At 41.4% G+C, this 20,865-nt stretch overlaps 2 protein-coding genes across 3 annotated transcripts; both read right to left on the minus strand.

The window, feature by feature from the left end:
- Window positions 1–572: 572 nt before the first annotated feature.
- tbr1a (T-box brain transcription factor 1a) lies at window positions 573–5,284 on the minus strand. Its single transcript, XM_012840492.2, has 6 exons — window positions 3,728–5,284; window positions 3,277–3,431; window positions 2,958–3,076; window positions 2,475–2,633; window positions 2,286–2,347; window positions 573–1,893 (listed from the first exon to the last, which is right to left on the minus strand). Exons 1-6 carry the CDS (start codon window positions 4,417–4,419, stop codon window positions 1,077–1,079), a joined length of 2,004 nt encoding a protein of 667 aa, XP_012695946.1. The 5' UTR covers window positions 4,420–5,284; the 3' UTR covers window positions 573–1,076.
- Window positions 5,285–5,379: 95 nt separating this feature from the next.
- psmd14 (proteasome 26S subunit, non-ATPase 14) lies at window positions 5,380–19,816 on the minus strand. Of its 2 annotated transcripts, none has more exons than XM_012840791.3 (11): window positions 19,663–19,816; window positions 18,564–18,615; window positions 14,517–14,588; window positions 13,612–13,731; window positions 12,949–13,019; window positions 12,505–12,655; window positions 7,915–8,022; window positions 7,591–7,665; window positions 7,221–7,346; window positions 6,647–6,709; window positions 5,380–5,562 (listed from the first exon to the last, which is right to left on the minus strand). In XM_012840791.3, exons 2-11 carry the CDS (start codon window positions 18,609–18,611, stop codon window positions 5,464–5,466), a joined length of 933 nt encoding a protein of 310 aa, XP_012696245.1. In that variant the 5' UTR covers window positions 18,612–18,615; window positions 19,663–19,816; the 3' UTR covers window positions 5,380–5,463. The 2 variants fall into 2 exon arrangements, with proteins under 2 accessions (XP_012696245.1, XP_031414516.1); XM_031558656.2 differs by lacking the exon at window positions 19,663–19,816 and adding an exon at window positions 19,598–19,622.
- Window positions 19,817–20,865: the final 1,049 nt, after the last annotated feature.

Here is a 20,865-nt window from a genome sequence, read left to right on the forward strand (position 1 = left end):
AATTCTAGAAATGCATTGCATTAACAAACTGCATGACAATAAATATAATATAATATCAAATGACAGAAAATCTATAATTAATTGTATTAGACAGCTTATTGAGGGATTCTTAGAAACAGTCTTACAATATTGGCTATAGGCTATAGGCCTATAACTCTGAGACAACATTAACCCATCAAATTCACCTTGCGACATTTAATTCCCGCAAAAACGTGTTGATCACCTCATCCAAATCGATTTTTTAGCTCACTTTCTTTCGATAAAACGTAGAGCAAGTTGTGAGAGGCGCTCCCCGCCTATGGTGTCATGTGGTCAAAATGTTAATAGTTTAAATCAACATCCCGCTGTCAACGTTAATTTAACTGAATCTGAGGTTGATTCTAGGTCTTGGACCTGTGAACAAACAATGAAAGTTCAAGTTCCAAAACCTTCTCCTTTCGCGAAAGGTGCATGAGTCTGGAGATGGATGGTCTCGTAGCCTTACTTATAGCCAATGACGTGAATCTGGCAACGCTTTACAAAATATAGCTCACAATTCCTTTGAGTAGCGCACAGGCAGACAGTCACTTTTAACATAGTTTCTAGGATTGTTTGCTATCTGAACGTCGAAATGCTCCGTTCCTTCTACTCTTAAAAGTCTTTAAGTCGTTTTTAAAAGTCGTTTGCACGGTTTACAAATCTGTGGGCACGGATTATGAATCCGCTAGCACGGATTTGCACATGGCTCTTTTTTCCCTCAGATGACCCTAGTGGGGATCCTTTGTGGTCAAAATACCGACCACACAAAATTAAATAAAAAATCACCAGATTGTAAGGTAGCCTACAAGTAATTTGGCAGTGACGTAGGCCTATTTCCAAACAATTAAACTTACACAGAGTAATATCCTGATGTGAAACTTTGATCAAACACTCAATGTTAGTTTCCCCTGTATAGACCTATCCCTTTCTCGTGGCAATATCCATGTATGTAGGCCTATTATGCCTTTTTGAGTCTCATCATGAAAAGCAAAACATAAAATACATTTAGGCTAGTAAACAAATGGTACACTGCCTGACGACACTGAGGTTTTCGCCAGTTAAGTCTGTGAGTAAAAGCATGTGTAATTCATATCCTTGGTATTATTTTCGCATTCCTGCGTGGTGGTAGAATCCGTTTTTAAAGGAGACAGACCCTCTGTCCCCGCAGTTACCGGCGTGGATACTCTCCTCCGTTTGCTGTGCTCATAAATCCCAGAGTCGCCTGATTCCACTGATTTAGTCGACGTTGGGGTTTCTATCCAATTAGATTCTGCCATATCCTTGGGTTTGGAGTCCTCGCACACCTGCAACGACGACCTCTCAGCTTCGGCATTTTCGTCATCCCCCAAATAAGTTGACTTCTCAATACGGTTCTCAGTGGAGGTAGGTGTCCAGCCTGATAAAGCAGATGGGGATTTAACAGCATAGGGCGGTGGACTTCGCGAAGACCAACCATTGGGATCGGTGTAGTAACCAAACGCACGACTGGAACAACTGGCACTGGCCAATGAGAGTGCCTTCACTCCCGCTGTGTAGGACAACAGTGTGGCCGCGTTACCTGCAAAGTCGGCCGCTGCAGCTGTGTCATACCCCGAAGTGGGAAAGTCAAGCCGGTTACCCGAAGGCGCAACGAACCATCTCTGCGCAGAGGTCGTTGCATCGTCGGCCTGCTGCTGAGATATCAGAGAAGTTCTGTCGATATCAAGACCAGGGGCAGATCCACACACCTGGTTAAAATGGGACTTGGCGTAGGGACTGAACTGATCTTGAAAGAAAGGACTCCCCATGGCATACCGAGTCCCGGGTATCATCTGCGGTCGTGACGAATCACCTGGCGACGGGGTCAGCCGGTCAATGTCGAGCCCGGAGTATATTCTGATTAAACAAATACGCACAAATTGTGGCAAAATTATCCCACACGTCTATAGTTCGATACGAATTGAAATCAATAAGAAATCGTTACTAAATAGTCTTAAAAGGCACATAGGCCTACGTGTAAATGATGTTAAACAAATCATGGAGATAAGGCATATAAATACGGATACAATATGATATTCAATATATATAATTACAGTGGTCTGCTAAAGTTGCTGAAAAGTACCAAATTCGGAAAGATTTATAGAACTGAAATTGTCAATACGAAGCCAACAAACAAAAATCAAAACATTTATTTTCTTTATTTTTTGATAAATGTTGGAGTAGCCTGATATATATATATATATATAATAGTGAGTAACGCACAAGAAGGCTAAAGAATCTACACTTACGTGTCATAGTTGTCACGAAATCCCTTTGCAAATGGATTGTGGTCGATTTTCAGTTGAGTGATCTAAAAAATAAAATAAAAAATAGAACTTTTAATGATAAATCCATGCATGATATCTTATGTCACCTACAGAATTACGGTAGCCTGACGAACAGAGCCATGCCACCATCAATCACTATCTTGCCCTTACGTCTGTATTCTGGTAAGCTGTGACCGACATGAACTGCGTTTCGGGAAAGGTAAAGGTTTGCACTCTGCCCTGCTGATTTGTGTCTTCAGTGCCATCCTCGTTCACCTCGACCACATGCAGCCTGGGCTGGTACTTGTGAAGAGACTGCAAAACCACCATCTGGACTCAAAAAAGACATTAAATAGAGGTGTGAAATTCGCCTTTATTCAAACTAAAAGAAATGCAACGCGCCTGCAATGGCCAAAAACACACTGCCGGTGTGACAGATGTCTCCATAACATCCTGCAACGAGGGATTAGGTTAGGAAAAACAAAATTAACGCAGTTAACATTTGTGATATGAGGTAAAAGGCTGCGTGTATAGCATCAGTCGTATTGTGATGATGTAGCCTATATGCTAAAATCAGTTTAATATAGGTTAGGTGAAATAAATCTGAACGCTTTACAAACACAAGAGTATGAATGAATGAATATGTTTTGTTACCTGTCCTGGGCTGGAGCCGCCTTTGTTGTTAGTTAACTTGAGTTTTCCGAATGAAATCTCCTGACGCATCCAATGCGCACCAGTGTTTGGTGAATCCGAGTGCATATGTGTCCTGTTTGCTGGTGAGATAAAAACCAAAACATTAAATCTTAAAATCGAACAAAATACATGAATAGTTTTTTGTGTTCTCAGTTATGAGTTATTGACACGAATTCGATGTACAAATATTTCCATGGAATTATGGTATTGTATTTTACGCATGGCGTTTTATGCTGGAAAATTAAAGTGTAAGATCACAACGGCTGTTTTCGTCCTTTACCTGTTACATTTGTGTCCGCTTTACCACATGGGACCCATTTCCCTCCCTGAAACCGCCAGTGATTTGGGTCCGCGAGGGTGACATCCACGAACACATTATATTTCAGCGTTGGATCAAGGCCAGTAACATTAAAACTCAAAAATGGGAACATCCGTCTAAGAGAATACAACAAAAGATTCCATTATTTTTCAGTGATAAATATGAACTACATTTTATATTTATATATTTACATTTTATATTGTGTTGATTGTCAACTGGTCTAATTTGACTACAAAGTATCAGAATTTGGTAAAACGGAAATATGGATAATTAGAAATACAAAAACATATAGCCTATTTTTAAGCATGACATGTTTTGATAATGATGTGGTTGTTTACGTTTTCTATATCTTAAACAACTACATGTGGTTAATGTTTAATGACTTTTGAAAATGTACACTCAAGATACATACCGGCCTTGTCTGGTAATGATCATCTCTGTTTGATGTCTGTGAAATTTCAGCCACAGCGCCCTGTTACACAAGTATACTTGAGCCTTGCCTGATAGAAGACTAGCTGGGCCCGCCGAAAACTGGTATAGTGGACCGTCTTGGTAACCATGCCCATACTGTTGCGCATAAGGGTAACCAGCGGCTGGGTATCCTTGTCGAGAAGAACTCGTCAGAAGTCCGTTGTAATGTCCACTGGTGATGACGGGATGATGTGCCATGTAGGGGTTCGGACTCGTAATAGAGAAGGTCGGGTGAGCTGGACCATGCTGGCCCGGGTAAGTGAACATGGCACCTGGAGCAGAAGAAAGGGACTGTGCATGGCAAAGTGGAGATGAGAAGTAGCTCTCGGTGTTAGATCCATCGACAGTGTGCCTATCCTCGGGGACCGCGTCTTGCGCTGTCGTCCGCTTGCTACCCTTCTCCTCCTCCTGTGACTCCTTCACCTCAGATAAAGATATGGCAAGCGAATGATTCGTCAGCTCGCTAGAGGAGCTCTTAAGAGTCGAGTTTCTCTCCAAGTTGTCAGTAAATGACATTATGGGATGGTCCCCATTGACCAGTTCGGAACCGTAATAACTAAGGTAACCACTGCCCACTTTCACCAGTCCGTCGGACAGCACAATAGAGGGCGAGGCACACACCTTCAGCGGCATCCCTCCTTGACGACTGGCGGCTCCTGACGTTCAGCAACTCCAGGGCGCGCAGAGTGAACGTCTTCCTGCAACACAAAATGTTTTGTTGTATAGATGCGGCTTATTGGCCATTTGAGATCGGAAGTAGCTGCCGTTTTCCTTTTTTGTAATTTAGCTTGAAGTCTAATTGGATAATTTTGATGAATTAAAATGTAATCAACACCCATTTTATTACAGACTACGCTTCGATATTTCATTCCTATCTAGGTCTTAAAGATACGCAGACATGCAGGCTGTTTTTATAGAAGATATGTCAGTTTCTTAATTCGTAGAATTTAAATCGAACAAAGAAAAAAACTGGAGATCAGTGTTGAGCTGGTTAAATCCTGAAATGTATCCCTTTTATGTATTTAAAAGAAGATGTATTATTGAAAACACCAATGCAACATCAGGGGCACTGGATAATGGTTTTAAAGGCCTCTGGATCCCGGATTTGAAAGTTTGACCACGTTAAATAAGTATTGCATAATCACTGACGGTTGGGCATCCGTAAATGTGATATTTTGACATTAAATGCAATTACATAAATCATTTCATTCTTTAAACGACGAACTTTAGAACCTGGTATCTTATTTTCCAGTGGTATTACCTTCACTCAGTTTTAGACATCAACCGAAACATGCTAACGTGCAACAACACCTTGTAATATACTAAGAGTCCTAATCTGTCCAAGATCATATTTTACTACTCGGTATGAATATGCTTTTGTATTAGGTGCAAACACTTGTGTAACCGTATTCCATATCTTCCATATATTATTTTGACTTGTATGTTTATTGAGATATTGCATCGGAATCATTAATCAGACTCAACACAACTTTCCTGTTGTTTTTTCTAGGTTTTTGCCGTTTCAGATGAGGGAAGATAACCATGGAATAACCGAACCATAGATTATTACAGGACAAAGAAACAGGAGAGCCATTTTACCCCTTTCATTTAAGTTTATTTTTTAAAAAGACAAAACAAGAATTGGAATATGACAATAATGACAGGCAGATAAAGGATTTACTGAAAGACCACAGTATCCAACATGGCCGCCAGGCACTGCACAATATTGGACGTCATCAGCACATCAACATGCTCTTCCAAATGCCGTTTGGGATCCTGCAGAGAGAGGGGGGGAAGAGACAGCCATGAGAGAGGCAGTGCTTTGATGAGGATATTACAATCAACATTCAAAGGCCATTTTAGAATACTTAACTAGTTGTAGTCTTACTATAAAATAATTTCAGCTTCACCCTATAACTTTTTTCACACCAAATGACCTGAGTCAGACAAGGGTTATTTGACCAAGGTGTAACCTGTGTTTGTCAATTCAGACCAGGCCAGTCAACACTGGTTATACCCAGGTCGTGGCTATTCAGATTAGACCATTAGGTGCAGTGTGTATATTTCGTTTTTAGGCTTTGTATCTTTTGTAATCTGTACCCACTTTTTTTTTTTTTATGGATTCTTTTCAGAGTTTTATTAGCAACATTATAGCTGTCAACAACCCATCCAGGAAACCCTTGATCTAAGGTCATGTATTTGCTAAAGTCTTCCTAGGAGTGTGAGGCTGGTTCTGAAGGGGCAGGTGAAGATGGCACTGACACCTACTGCCTTTATGACTTCAATCATATCTCTATTTTCTAACAAACAAAGAGAGAAGTAGAACTTGTCATGTCTTTTACAATTATCCAAAGCAACTTAATTTGGTACTTAGCAACACCAGTACTTTTCAGCGGCTTTGGTGACCGCCGTGAACGTCAGTGGAACCATGAACTCCAACTTCTCAAACGCCTTTTCTCCGTTCTTAGTTCATTTTTTTCCGCACCAGATTTGATTGATTGTGCAACAGTAAGGTCAGACGATGACATTTGAAGCTACATATTTGTTTGACACTCTATCTAATGATGCCAAGTGTTGATTTTGAGTGCAATGTCACTTAAAAAGATGACATTTGTGGACACCGATGGAAGTGGTATAGTCTTTAGAATACATAGTTGGCCTGGTAGCCATCAGTACACAGAAATGCTCTCAGAAAAACAAATCTCAGACTCTCCTGGTCTCTCACCAGCAACTGAAAAGTTCTACACAAACCGATCTCCCTCCGTCACCAGACCTAATCAACACACACAGCTGCAATCACGGGAAACCAAAACACCCTTGAAAATGAAACACCTCGGTCTGCGATGGGTATGTATTGTACCTGTTTGCCAACATTCTTGATAGCCAGCTGCTCTGGAGTCATTTTGTCCTCCTCCTCTACTGCCTGAAAGAGTGCAGGAAAATCAAGGTTAGGACACCCAAGTTTATTAGGAGCAAGGGAAGATGGCATTACATTTGTTTCTGAAGTGGGCTGTCCTGGTAAGTAGGCTGCTATGTGTATGACATGTCAAGCACGACCATTGACGAGCCTAAGCATGAGGTAAATCAACCTATAGTTCTATGGTATGTAAACTACCAGCAATGAAATAAGTACAGTGTTTTTTCAACCCAAAAGGTGCGGTCAACAGGTTGTATAGAAAGAGTAATCTGAAATATCGGTTGCATAATAACATTTATATACCACAGCTGTAGTTCATAGGGGCGGTTGAAGCATCAGGCAACAGAAGAACTATTCATCCCACATCCATAAAGAATACGTGATGATCATGATACAGTGGGCAGCCTTAAAGTGTTCAGACCATGCTCATTAAGTTACTGCTGAAGGCTTCATTGACTTGTATCAGATTCATTCTGAACACGAAGCAAAAATGCCACATGATTTCTTGTCACAGTACCTTGTTGTAGTTCTTGGCAAGCTCCAGCATCTCCTTGACAATGGTCTCATTGAGTTTGCAGTGCTCACTGTAGTCCTGTAGAGTCAGTCCCTCCATCCAGCTCTTTTTATGGAGGTTCAGTAACATCTGCACGCATGTAGGGGCACAGACAGACACACGCAGTATCAGAAGAACAGTATCAGTACCGCAGCGTTGCTTTTGAACTGATAATGTAGATGAAGAAACAAGTGTTAACATGGTGATGTTCACCATAATCATCTCTTCCAACAAGGGCAAAAAAGGCAGAGAAAACTAAATCAGGGGTCGTGCACATGTTTTCTCACAAAGTTAAAGGAGCATTTGTCACATCTTAGACAGAGGTCATGCAAACCTTTTGCTCCAACTCATTCTTCCTGTAGTTGATTGTGATGGAGTAGTAATGCCTATTCAAGCCATGAATCAAAGCCTGAAAACGGTCAGAAAGCACAAGAATTAGTATTTCTTTTTTTTCTCCCAGGAAGCGCATATGAAGCAGAACCATCAAAACGTACTGACACAAACACAGTACATCACAACCGAGCCTCACAATGACTACAGCTCAATTATCCTGACCAATATGTAATATGAGAATATCCATCTATGGAAAACATTTCAAGTTCACTGCACAGTTTTAAGTTCCTGGTCCTGAAAATGGTCTTAGTCCTTCTATCCTCACCTGAATAGAAGGCTTGTTCAGGTGACCAAGGTTGGAGGTGGTTTGCCGTGGCTCGTGACCCAGAACCATCATGTTGGCATTGATCAGTCTGAAGGCATCGATCACCACCTGAAAGTGGGAAAACAAGGTAATTAGACGTGTATACATGTCAAGATAGACACCCAATTCTAACAGAAAACTATTTTTGACAAGAGATGTTACAGACTAGTAATATTAATAAAGAAATCCTCTCACAAAAAAAGAATATTTGGAAATGAATTTCCCAGATGAGGCCAGGTGAAAAACAGACAAGAGAAAGCAATTGAGATGAAAGAGGACAAACAAATGAGCGAATGAAAAGAGAAGAGCTGTCGAGAGAGAGCAAAAGAGAAAGGAGGGAGGGAGGGAGGGAGGAAGGAAGAAAGGAGAACGAGACTGAAAGTGAGCACCAGCTTGGGGACTGTTTGTAATAGTGGAAGCACCAGAGACAGCATCAGATGTGCTGGCGGCACAGGACATGACAACACCATTAGGGGTCAGTCGGAAGGCAGCCGAGTTGTGGCGAGGGTTGGGGTCTGGGGTACAGACCAAGAACTGACAACCAGGGAAGAAGCCACTTCCAGGCCAATCTGTGTCCAAGTGTGTCCGTGTGTGTGTGTGTGACAGAGAGCCTACTGGTCAGACTGAGCTCCTGGTATAGATTCATAGCGATCACAGAAACAGCTAACTGGACCGGAGTGCCCTTAGCTCAGTAGGGGAAATAAAACTATTTAAAAATAGAGAGAGCACCAACATAAAAACTGGGTGGAAGGACAGAGATATGGTCAGACAGACGGGATGAAAGAAGTGCAGTCATCCAGAGCTTTATGTATTTGTGAATTTCTGACAGGTAGAAGCTTCTGTTACAGTGAGCCATAAAAATTGCATGAGAATGCATTTAAGGTGGCCACTGACTTATTTATAGGTTGTTTACCAGATGTCACTTTGGAATATGTGCATATAAATCAATAACTAAATCTGTTCTTTTGCACCCAAAACCACACTGTGGGGATAAGACAGTACATTACCTTCAGTAAAGCACGCTGTCCATCATTTGCCACTAATGCAACTCAAGACGTACTTGACTCAATCCTTTTGGTCTAGTCCACACTCAAAAAACAGCCTATAATGGGTTTGTTTTTGTCAATGCACTTGCAATGCATTGACTTAAGACCCATCAAACCCATCCGCATGTTTCTGCCAAAAATGAAACCTTATTTCAACATCAACATCTAAATCAACATCAGAAACACCTTAGCAGCTCATGTTTTCCTGTAACGCTGAACTTAACTGAACTTGATCGAGAAAACAATCATATATTGAACTACATCTGATCCATATATTTACAATCCCTGTTGAAAGTCTCTGTATTAAAACCAAATGCAGCACACCTAAGCACTGAGACGGAGGCTTCTGGATAATGTGTATTTGTACAAGGTAGTCATTTCAAGATTGCTGTCGGGTAAAACTAGATTTTGGTAACAGTAAAATACAAATATTGATGCTCACACATTAAATGACAATCTAAATGCAACCCTAGATAACTTTAGCCTATGCACTTTGTGCGAGACAGCAGGGACACGGTAGAAATAAAGGAACAAAACATGAATCTATTGACATTATTTGTGTATTTGTCGAACCAGATTCATGGTTTCTTCCTTTTTCCTTGCTCATAGCTGAGGTTGTTGGCTGCCGTCTCCATCTGTCCGCCTTCTCCACCTGCCCCTCTGCCAAGAGTGTCTAAAATAAGCCTCAGGGTCCAGTGCACAGCCCAGCCTAGCTCCATGTGTTACTACAATGCCACTCAAACCACCCGTTTTAGCTTCAGACGTTCTTAGACAGTCAGGTTCCTCTATTTTGGCTGAAGAACACCTCTAGAAAAAGCTTAAATAAAAGATTGCCTGAAGGACCGTCTGCAAAAAAAGGCGCCTTCCAACAAAAGAAAATGTTTTCCATACGGCAAGCTAGATAGATGGATGTCTGAGATTGATTTACTAAGACTATCTATCTAACTTAAAAAAAAAAGATGCTTGTGTACAGCTTCCAAAAACTGTTCTAGAAAAACCTTTGACGGTTCTTCTTTAGACTTTCAAATTCTTGGTAGGGACAATCTGCTTAACCCTTTTTATCTAGGACTAACAGGATCTTGCTTGTACTGAAAGGTAACGGTCATGGTGTGTTTAGAGCACATAAACCAAGTAAAAGTAATACGGTGGCACCCTTTATTTTCTGCACGAAAAAGAAAACACAAGGGCCTTTAACACAAAAACAGGGTGGGAAAGCATTTCAATGGAGATTTCCCACGCAAAGTGCTCAGTTTAGTTCTGGCCTAGAGCGAGACTGCTGTTCGCATAAGGGAGCCATTGGCTCCGTGCTGGTCGCTTAAGTCATGTTCGTGCCACTTACCATTTGCCTCAAAAGGACACTCTACAGGCGGAGAACGCACACCACAACCTCCCATGGGGCGTAGGTAAAACAAGGTGACATACACACCATGTTTTAGAGATGACTGCTTCTCAACATGCAGCCCTTTACAATGCACCGTCGGTACTGCCTCACACACGTGTGTGTTAAGGCTAACATGAGCTGAATGTTACATGGTAAACAGCCATATTTTACCATTAAGAGCAAGGCTTTCACACACAAGCTCCCTTACACACACAAACAGGTGTGCTACCACCACATCTACAGTAAAAAGTTCCAACCCAAATACACAGAAAGGTAACATTATATATACACTAATATTTTCAAATTTCATAACTTTGTCAATGAGTAAAATAAAAGGAATCTGCTAATTGGCAGGAGATGATTAGACACTTTAATGGACAAGCTACAATACTCCTGTTTCAAATTTTAGTTGTGCAGTATGACACCCAAGGATGAGGGTGTATGTAAGAGTGAGGGAAAGAAATTCTGATCTAGAAATAGGATTATGCAGAGAGGGTTAGAAATGGAAAGAGACTGGAGAATGGAAGGGTAAGCGAATAAGAAAGGAATAATACTTGTAAAATGAGTAACCCTAAACATGGCATTCATGTGTACCAAAGTATGATGTTAGTTATGATAAATGAGACCCTTAAACTACTGGCAACATTTGCTGTGTATTATTTTACGAGTATTATTCCTTTCTTATTCGCTTACCCTTCCATTCTCCAGTCTCTTTCTATCTCTAACCCGCTCTGCATAATCCTATTTCTAGATCAGAATTTCTTTCCCTCACTCTTACATACACCCTCATCTCTCCCAGCCTTGCACAGTTCTCTCCTCCTCACACTCTTTCCACCACCTTTCCTCCACCCCTCCCTTTTTCGCTCCTTCCCCATCCCCTCCATGGCACAGCCTCTCTCTCGCCCCTCTACTCCTCTTCTCCTCCTCTCTCCCCCCCCCCCCCCCCCAACCCTCACTCTCTTTTTCTCAGTCGCCCGCCTCTCCTACCCCTCCCTCCAAGGGTGAGCTGGAATTGCCTGACACCTCTTCTCTCACAGCTCAGGGGAAGTGTTAATAGAGCAGCGCCCTGCTGCCACCGGCAGGAGCTCACAGGCCCCCTGGCAGACAGACATGGTGTGTGGTGGAGGGGGGGGTGGGGGGGGAGGCACCAACACAGAACAAGGAGTGAGGAAAGAGTGAGGGGGCAGGGAAAATGCAGGGGGGGGGGGGGGAGTGTGAGGAACAAAGCAGAGAAGGATGCGAAGAGATGAGAGAAAGGAGATGGCGAAGAGAACTAGAAATCGCTTTTCTCCATAAGCATCTTCAGTATGATAAGATTTAATTATTGTCTTTGTATTAATGTAGTATGTGTGTCTTGGCCCATGGATATCTATTAGAGGATTCATCTAAGAGACTAACATTGCTGCAGAACAAAAGTAAGAGAGTGATGTTTCACTGTACACTACCAGAGTCACACATCACATCCTAGTTTAAATGATCACACTATAATCAAAGATGTTCAATAAAGTTGTGTGTACCATAACGTCAAATACATTCCTGCATAGAATATGAATGCCTGCACATTGACTTGCGGATGAATGTCAGATTTAGGCTATTTCTTAATTGAGATCATGTTTTAGAAAATATAATATGTTTAGACCTGTGTTTCTCTTCTCAGGAGCTTTAACATAATATACAAAGGATCATATCTGTATTCAGAATGAGAAGTTCAAAGTGCTGCTCATTTCTTGATGTGAAAAAACACTGGTATAACACCACATAACATAGACTGAGACACACACAAGTTCTATTCTAAATTATTCTCAAGAAGATTTTCAATTGTCCACAACTAGGTTAGTCTCAACAGCATGTAAAAACGATGGCCAAGGCACTTGGTACACTGGCAGCATGGCTACAGGAAATGTGTGCAGAGAATCCAAATCAAGGATCGAAATGCACCGTCTTTCAGTTTAATACAAATGGACATTTGTAGTATAATAACTACATTGGATGGGACAGGACTGTCCAAGACTTGGTCACTGAGGAAAGACATTGAGTGTGTGTGTGTGTTTGTTTGAGTGTGTGTGTGTGTTTGTTTGTGTGGCCCCTGACTAAAAGGGGTTTCTGGGGGATGATTCGACATACCTTTCCCTTGACACTCTGGATAGGGTCCACCACCACGGCCACCGCTCGCTCCGACAGCGCCTCGAAGCTCTGCTGTGTGTTGATGTCCACGCCGGACAACCAGCACCCAAACCCAGGGTGACTATGGTACCAGCCCACTACCATCTCTGGCCTGCCACACACACAATGTTTCAAGAGTAATACACAGAGCAGCAGTCCAACCTATTCACAAATACTCCAGATGTTACATTTCTTATTCTAGGCATAACTGTCAATAATGCTGAGAAACTTTAGTCCTGTTTTAACATTTTCAAAATGCCAGTTACATTAAGCCAATAATTAACCCTTAATTAAGAAGACACAGTAGACTCAGATTCTGTACTTCAAAGTCAAGTTCAGTTAACCTGCTCCTGTTAAATTTCAGGCGAGTGTGTAATTCAGACAGTTCACCCTCCTGGCCTTTACCTTCCAGTCTGTTTGAGCATGTCCAACATCTTGGCCTGAAAGACCGGGTCCACAGCCTCCACACTCACGCCCTGCGTGGGGAGAAATGCTGGTTTTATTCAGAGCTCTAGGCTCAAAAAGGTGACAGCACACTCAGGCTAGAGGTCACCAGCGGCTGCCAATCCAAAGCCCTGCTGGCGGATTTTTCAGAACATTGTCCGTTTCAAATAAATGTCACGCTGGTGTCAAATCTAATTTCCTGGATTGGAGACAATTAGGATAGATGCTATAGGTCAGTCTCTAAGCACAGGGTTGTTGACCACTGGTGACAGACGCACAGTGTGGGAGTTAGGCCAGTTCACTTATTAACACTTAAGCAAGTTTACTTTTTTAGAGAAAAAAAAAGGCAATTTGAAAAAGACATCAGAAGCAAGATGTGTCATTACCTGTGATATGAGCTCTAAGAGAAATACAGTTCCAAAAATATTAACACAACGAAGTGTATGCAAGCACGTGTACCTGTGCACGTGGCTTTGTCTGACTGGACAAAGTGAGAAAATGTCTCAGACAACAATACTGAGACATTTCCAGGGTGTGAGTGTGTGTGTGTGTGTGTGTGTGTGTGTGTGTGTGTGTGTGTGTGTGTGCGCGCATGCAAGCCCTCAAGGCCTAAGCATCCCTCACCGTTCCGGACTGTGGCATGGCGAACACATCAATAACACGCACTGTGTAGTCATCAACAAACTCCCCCAGCATCAGCCCCATGACCTCCATGGGTACACCAGCACGACCGTGTTTCAGCATCTACACACACAGAAAAGCACACACATGACCTTACACATATACAAAACACAGTTCTAATTACCAGACGTTTTAATTTTTACAGACTATGGCTATGGAGCCGTAACTATAGTTAGTGCACTACTGCTACGGAATGATAGATTCCGTACCAATAGACTATTATCAGTCCAGAATATTTTTTCCTACTGTTACCAAGGACGAATTTTCCGTACATTTCTTTCCATATTGTTTATTCCCATTCCATAGCATTAGGGAACATGGTGTTTGTCAACGGAGAGAGTCAAGAGAATGGTTGCCTGCCCGGCTGTGGGCACTGCTCGGTGCAGTCAGTCCCGTCGCTAGCCCTCCCTCTGGAGAGCACCTCACAGGGCCCAATGGTCCCCAGTTGGCGCACCCCCATGACATCAAAATTACTGACCATAATCACTTAAATACAACTGGGTAAGAATGGAATTCAAACCCGGGCCTCCTGCTCGGAAGCGCTATCCACTCGACAGCGCTATCCACTGTGCCACCAATGCTGTGGTCACCATAGGGCGCATTCTATTGATGAACCATTGACAAAGATCAGTAGCAACAGTGCCAATCTTATCGCCACGGAATTCCAAAGCAATAGTGTCTTCAGTTAGTTTTAGGATTCCATGGCATATTTAGTCGTAAATTAACTGACGTACCTTAAACATGAACTTATAACTGACTTTTGAAGCTTTGATTTACGCTCAGGGGCATAGTCATGGCTATAAGTAGTATGTTGTTTTGGTGTGTGTGTGTGTGTGTATTTCTCTCACCTTAAGAAGGGCAAGGGAAGAGATGTACACTTGTTCTGCTGTGTCCACAGCGGGCGCGTCTGTTGGAGGACCCTGGATTGAGAGACACAGCACACAGAATCTTGATCAACAGGCTCACATTCATACTTACAATTAACTTATTCAAACACATAGCGGCCATCTAGTTTCTTTAAATGAGTCAGACAACAACTGAGGGTTTAAATATTTGTGTTTTAGGGTCACATATGCACATAGCTTGCCTCTTCCGCTACACTTAGGTTCCATGTGGGCCAGAGGCCACAGCAACTCCACAGAGCCCCACAACATCCCCACGTAAAATCTGTGGTTAGGACCTGCAGCTATAGACAGCCGTAGTTGGGCAGAAATAAATCTGGCCCTGTCGCTCTTAACGTCATGCTGGGCCCAAGGCAACACAAGGGTAGACCTCCAATATTATTAATATTAGTCTGCACCAGGCCTATCACTGTTGCAGTCATGGTATTGTGACGTACAAACATTTATATTTTATTTCTACTTCATTGTATATTTGTTTTCACATGATTTATATATGTTATTTTGTCATGTGATCGATTGGTGTTAGTTGAAACACTGTTTAGTTAAAGACTTTTAGTTTGATGCAGTAAGAGGCTTCATGCCAGGTCATAGGGTTCATAGGTTCATGGCGAACTCGGAAGGGGATAAAAACATGTCCGGAAGTATCATTAAGGAGGACATGCTTAGAGATGCCTTGGAGACGTGTTTTGGGAGATGAAGACGGTCGGCGTTTTGGCCACATGTTTGAGAGTGACACATGCCTGAGAGACGCGGAGACGTGCAGCATTTTGGGCCACAGGCCTTTGAGACACGGAGCCTGCGGTGTTTGATTGACGCCGGTTTTCATTTTACATACGGACCGACAGAGTTTAAGGTGCGCTCATACAGACCATGAGTTTTTGTACAACGGTCCAACGGAAGGATTTCAGTTTGCCACACGGATTACAACGTGCTTTGCGTTGAATGGACATAATATCGGGAAAACAGGCTCTCGAAATGGACAGTGGACAATGGCATATTTTGTGGTCTGTATGATGTTACCGATGCGTGACAAATTGACGAAATATTTTTGTTTGTTTTGAAAATAGAAACTGTTGAAAAATGCTTTTGAGTTTGAGACTTTGTTTTAAATGTTGAACACGTAACAGTATGTACCATCCAACTGTGTAGCTCAGAGGACGGGGAGGCTTTTTACAAACTGTGTTGAAAACGTCACTGCTGGCGCGATGTATTTGACGACAAGACTGATGGATGATTTTTTAGAGGGCAGTGGTTTTTATCATATTAATTTAGAAGAATTATCAATTTAGGACTCAATGTTACGTGTTGGTGGTCCCGCACTGTGACTGCTTATGAGGTAAACTTCTGCGGAAGAACCTAAGCTAACCAGGTGGATAAAAATAAAATAGACAGAAACATCTGACAAAATCAACAATTAGCATCTCATTGTTGACAATAAGCCTACAAACCAACGTGCAACACTGGAACATTCATTACTCGCATTACCAACTGCCAATCATTTGAGTAACACCTTAAATGAAATTAAGCAACGCATTCAAGCTGCGCATTTGTATGTGCAGCATTTTGCAAAAAACTTGGTAGCCCCACCTACTTCTCTGGTCACGAGCCGCTACTGACCTCAGCCCTTTGCAAATACAAGGCTACGAAGATATATAAAAAAGGAATCAAATTCTCAAACAACCCAAATGGCCTGAACCATTCAGTAGCTTCGTTTTGATGTGCAAACAGTCCACTGAACAAAAGTGGAGCCCTCACACAAGGAAAAAAAAGGCAAAAGATACAAGAGCTAAAACAACTACACTCCATTTGTCTCTTTGTTCTTGAGATGCAGCAATCCCAATCAAAAATCGCCACTCTTCAGGCTCCTGACCTTGAGACAATAAGAGGTATGACTCAAGGTCCCACAAAAACCACAGGTGACAGGCAACCCAAAGAAGGAGAATCTAATCGTACTAAGGTTGTCGAAGCAAAATGAAATGGGAGTTAATGAAGCCTAATTGCCTCAGGACTGAGAAAAGCAAGAAAAGAGAAATGTCAAAGGCCTGGCAGAGAATTATTGTGAAATGAGAAAGCAGAGAGGTGTTATGTTAAACACAAGAACAGAAACACATACAACCACGCTATTTCAGGCTTACTTAAAGAGTCCGCTCTGTTGCAGCATGTCAGTTGTTAAAGATGTCTTCTTTTTTTTTTACAGCTAAGTGACTGGGGAAGAATGCATGCACACTGGGGCGTGGTGATCTAAGGATCAAGAGTCAGTGTGGTTTTAAATTGACAGATGAGGTAGATTAGGATTCAGTCTGCCTTCCTCAGGAACCATTCACACCTGCAGCGAGGTGTTGATTTGGTGTGATGATAAAGATAGATTGGATCTAGTGTGGGTGAGATGCAGGAGAAGAGGGAAGTTCTGTCTAGTAGTTTGGAAAAGGATGTTCTGCAATTCAATAAATGGCCTTGGTTTTTCAACCAGGTTCAACTTCGAGAAAGATAAGGAATACGCAGTAGAAAAGAACCACACCAGTTCCAGTGTCATAATAAAATAGTGCCAAATTTGGACTATATCAAAAATCTGTACAGGGGTCACAGGAACCCCAAACAGCCACGGCCAAAAAAAGAGAGGTTGAGAACAAACGAAACAAAGAGTTCAGCCTGTTCACCACCTCTTTCCCTCCATCTTCTTCTCCTGCCATCTTGTTCAGTGTGAAGCTAAGTCAGGCTGTAGAGGTGTTAATTGGCTGAGGGAGTGAGCCCACCGCCTGGCCTCCCTAAACCCCAGACTGGGTCATTACAAGACTGGCTTCATCACTCAATTCACCACCTAGAGGTGCTTTTGACCCAGAGCACCAAACCTCTGTTGCCATGCCATGTTTTTGTGAATAATCAGAGCAACCCTTCAGATGACTGTCGTAGACCTATAGCTAGCTAGTTTCTGACCATAATCATACAACAAAAATCAACCTTTTTATTTATTTTGAAAAATTGAACATAGATTAAATAAATTATACTTCTCATTGTGTTCTTTGTGGGAATTTCTCAAATGTTTTTTTTACCATGTGTCTCACATTTGATTTTATATTGTTGAAAATATGCTTAATTTCACATTTTCATCCCATCTTTACAGGCCAGTTTGAGCCGGAGTAAACCATCTATGGCCTTGAGACTGTACAGATCCCCATACAAGTTTGTTGTACAGCAGGAAGACAACAAATATTGGATCTTAAATACTTTTTTAAAATTCCTTTTTCTGTGCATTTCTATGAAATGTGGCAAACTGACCAGAACCTTGTAAACCTAGTACATATCTGTCCCCATAAGCAAAACGATAGGTATACAACAATTCTAAGAAGCCTTTTTGAACCCCTAAACTTAAACAAACATTGTAAATTACTTTTCTCAGCTGTGTGGAATACCAACCCTGTCTTCTTACATGATGACCCAATCTCGTAACACAATCCTTATTGCCCAATGACGATGTTATTTCACGTGGAGCAGACCAAGCAGGCCACACTGGGCTAATCGGGAGGACAGGGGGCTTCAAGACAGGAGCTCTAACGAAGCTCATGTTCAGTATGAGAAAAACACTGTGTTTTTGCACCATTGAAGCACGTAAACCTATTCTAGTAGACGCCAAAAATAAAACTATGATCATTGAAAATAAGAGGTCTTCTTTAACATCTTCACACATGTAAGTGCTTATATCGCCTGCGGAGTGACAAACATTTGACACTCAAAACGCAGGGTAGTTTAACAGTGTGGTTTAATAGAGGATCCCAATCCTAAGCAGCAGTTTAGGGAAGAGTGCAGCATCGAGGCATGTTAAACCACTGATATTTCGAAGATAACTTAGCGTATCATTGTTATACTTAGCTAGTCCTCAGATGCTATATTTAGAAAATTGGATCTTTACCAAGATAAGTGCTCACCAGTATAATTCAGTATACTAAAATGTATTCTAACAGACAGATGAACGTGACAAAATACTTGTGAACCTACCTGTCCAAGTCCAGGCATTCCACCCCCCAATCTCAAGAGCCGGTCCATGATTCTGTGGAATGATAAGGACAGTTATCATAGCACAAATATTAAGAGATTATATCAGAAACTGTCAGTTACATGAGTATCAATAACAATATCACGGTGTGACACAATTTGATCCATCTTTGACCCTGCGTCCAGGTTCACTTGCAAGCAAACTTATCTATTAACTAGGTATTAACCAATGTCAATTAAGAATATTGTTTTAAACATAACACTATACTATGCATAAACGATTCATGCGTTCATGAGATGCTACTTTGTTTCACCAAGACAAACACAGAATGAGGAGGAAACCCTGAATGTTCTCACAAATTAATAAAAAAGGACAATCATTTGTTCACTAGTTTACGACCAAGTCAGAGTACCAAATATTTAAAAAGTTTATCAAAATGCTGATGTCAGTTCTTCAGAAGCAAAGCATGACTTGACAACTTGTTCGCATAGCCGTTAGCCTATTATCAACCACGAATTAGCTTGACAGCTAACTCCTCTGCATGTACAGTCATTAGCTTAACGGTACAGTTACAAAACCTATTCCATTTGTATGATAAACACACTTTCAATGACACGAGGTAAGAGAACCGAGGTAGTAAATAGCGAATCAATTCCCTATTATTACTACAACCGTTTGCTAGCAATACCGGTGCCGTGGACCACTCTCTGTTCAGGAGGTTGCTAGCGATGGCTAGCATGACTACAACTTATCTTAGCGAACACCAACCTAACTGGCTGATGTATACTCCACTAACCACTTTGCCATACATATAAACACGCCACACTAGATAGAAAATGTTGTCACATTATAGTGAGTACTCAAATGTCATCCTAGCAAGAACTATATACGCAACTAGCTAGCCAACTACCTTGCCTTGTTAGCTCCTGTTCAACGTAGCCTGACAGAGCTAGCTAGTTAGCTAAACTCGTCCCTTCAACAGCAGTTAGCACAAGAAGCTAATGCAACTCGGGGGTCCAGGTAAAGGCGTATCTACCCCACTCAACGTAGCAGTCCACATCACACCACATCAGTCGTAAGCCAAACGTATTCTCGTATTACCTGTTGTGATATATGTAAATATCTCTTGAACAACTACTCTTCTATCGTGTGCAATGAATCAGCCAGAATTCATTCAAAACAACTAGCTAATAGATGTGCTTCCGGATAATGAAGAACTTCTTCCGCTTTGGTTGTCGGTCGGTCGGCCAACCAACCCACGGTAGTTGTAATCATGGACATATACCCATATGTAATATATGTCTATGGTTGTAATAACATTTCTACATAAGGGGAGTGGCCCTGGCAGTAGCAAAGATGTTGTTGAACATATGTGGTGATGGGACGTTTTCTTTGAATTCATGTGGGTCATTCGTAGTCAATTATAACAGCCTAACTACCCTAACATCAGGTCATCATACTGTCCTTTTGAGTTAAATGCTGTAGAAAAAAAAGGCAAATACGATTCATTCATCTGTTATGCCAACATGGTGAGGTTCAACACTGTCCCAATACATATATTTAGATACATATTTGCCAATATCTCTACTAATTAAATATAATATCTACTCATGTTGCTATGCTACGTATGTGCACATATTTTTGACTTTGAGATAAAATGTGAAATATATTTAGAAATATAAATCTGATTTAGTGCTTCATTTGGAGGCCTGAGGGTATTTCGTCATAGCTGCTTCTGGGGGGAGAAAGATAGACACTTTGTAGCCTATGGTTACTGTTCATTTCATAAACTTAAAAGGAGGGAAAAACAGTCATTATGTGCTTTCTGAATTTTCTATTGTTATAGTTATGGTTAGTTATGGTTGAAAAAAAAACATTTGCAAGCTGCAATCTATTTAATGACGTTTGTGAAATAAAAAGTAACACGACATTAACATTTCACCTAAAAAAACAACCAAATCTGTTATTTCCACATGGGGTGCCTAAACTTTTGCATAAAACTGCAATTGTTTTAGCTAGGTATACTTAATTAAGTGTCTGAGTGTTGCTACTGCTTTAACATCATATTGCTATTTCACATTCTGATATTACCTCACCACCTCTGTAATTTGATTAAATGCTCAGTAAATCAATGATCAACGCTCCAAAAATGTACAAAACTTCTCCAAAATTTCTCTTTATTTTCTTTGACAAAAAAGAGGAGACAAGATATTATAGACTGTTTATGTTTTTGTTTCCTTAACCCTAAAATTCTTTTATCATAGCTATCATTGCTATCTACAACAGCTAATGTTAGCTAATATT

Source organism: Clupea harengus, chromosome 21 (genome assembly GCF_900700415.2).
Source record: "Clupea harengus chromosome 21, Ch_v2.0.2, whole genome shotgun sequence".
Taxonomy (NCBI): Eukaryota; Metazoa; Chordata; class Actinopteri; order Clupeiformes; family Clupeidae; genus Clupea; species Clupea harengus.

Bases quoted from the DNA above. Each gene is read 5' to 3' on its own strand.
- tbr1a (XM_012840492.2), bottom strand. From the start codon at position 4,419: ATGCCGCTGAAGGTGTGTGCCTCGCCCTCTATTGTGCTGTCCGACGGA. The intron at 2,634-2,957 runs GTAACAAAACAT...TTTTGAGTCCAG, and splicing joins GCGGCTCCAGCCCAGGACAG to ATGGTGGTTTTGCAGTCTCT. The intron at 1,894-2,285 runs GTAAGTGTAGAT...TTGTTTAATCAG, and splicing joins TTTCGTGACAACTATGACAC to AATATACTCCGGGCTCGACA.
- psmd14 (XM_012840791.3), bottom strand. From the start codon at position 18,611: ATGGACCGGCTCTTGAGATTGGGGGGTGGAATGCCTGGACTTGGACAG. The intron at 13,732-14,516 runs GTGAGAGAAATA...CTGTGTGTGTAG, and splicing joins CTTCCCTTGCCCTTCTTAAG to ATGCTGAAACACGGTCGTGC. The intron at 13,020-13,611 runs GTGAGGGATGCT...CTCCCCACGCAG, and splicing joins CCATGCCACAGTCCGGAACG to GGCGTGAGTGTGGAGGCTGT.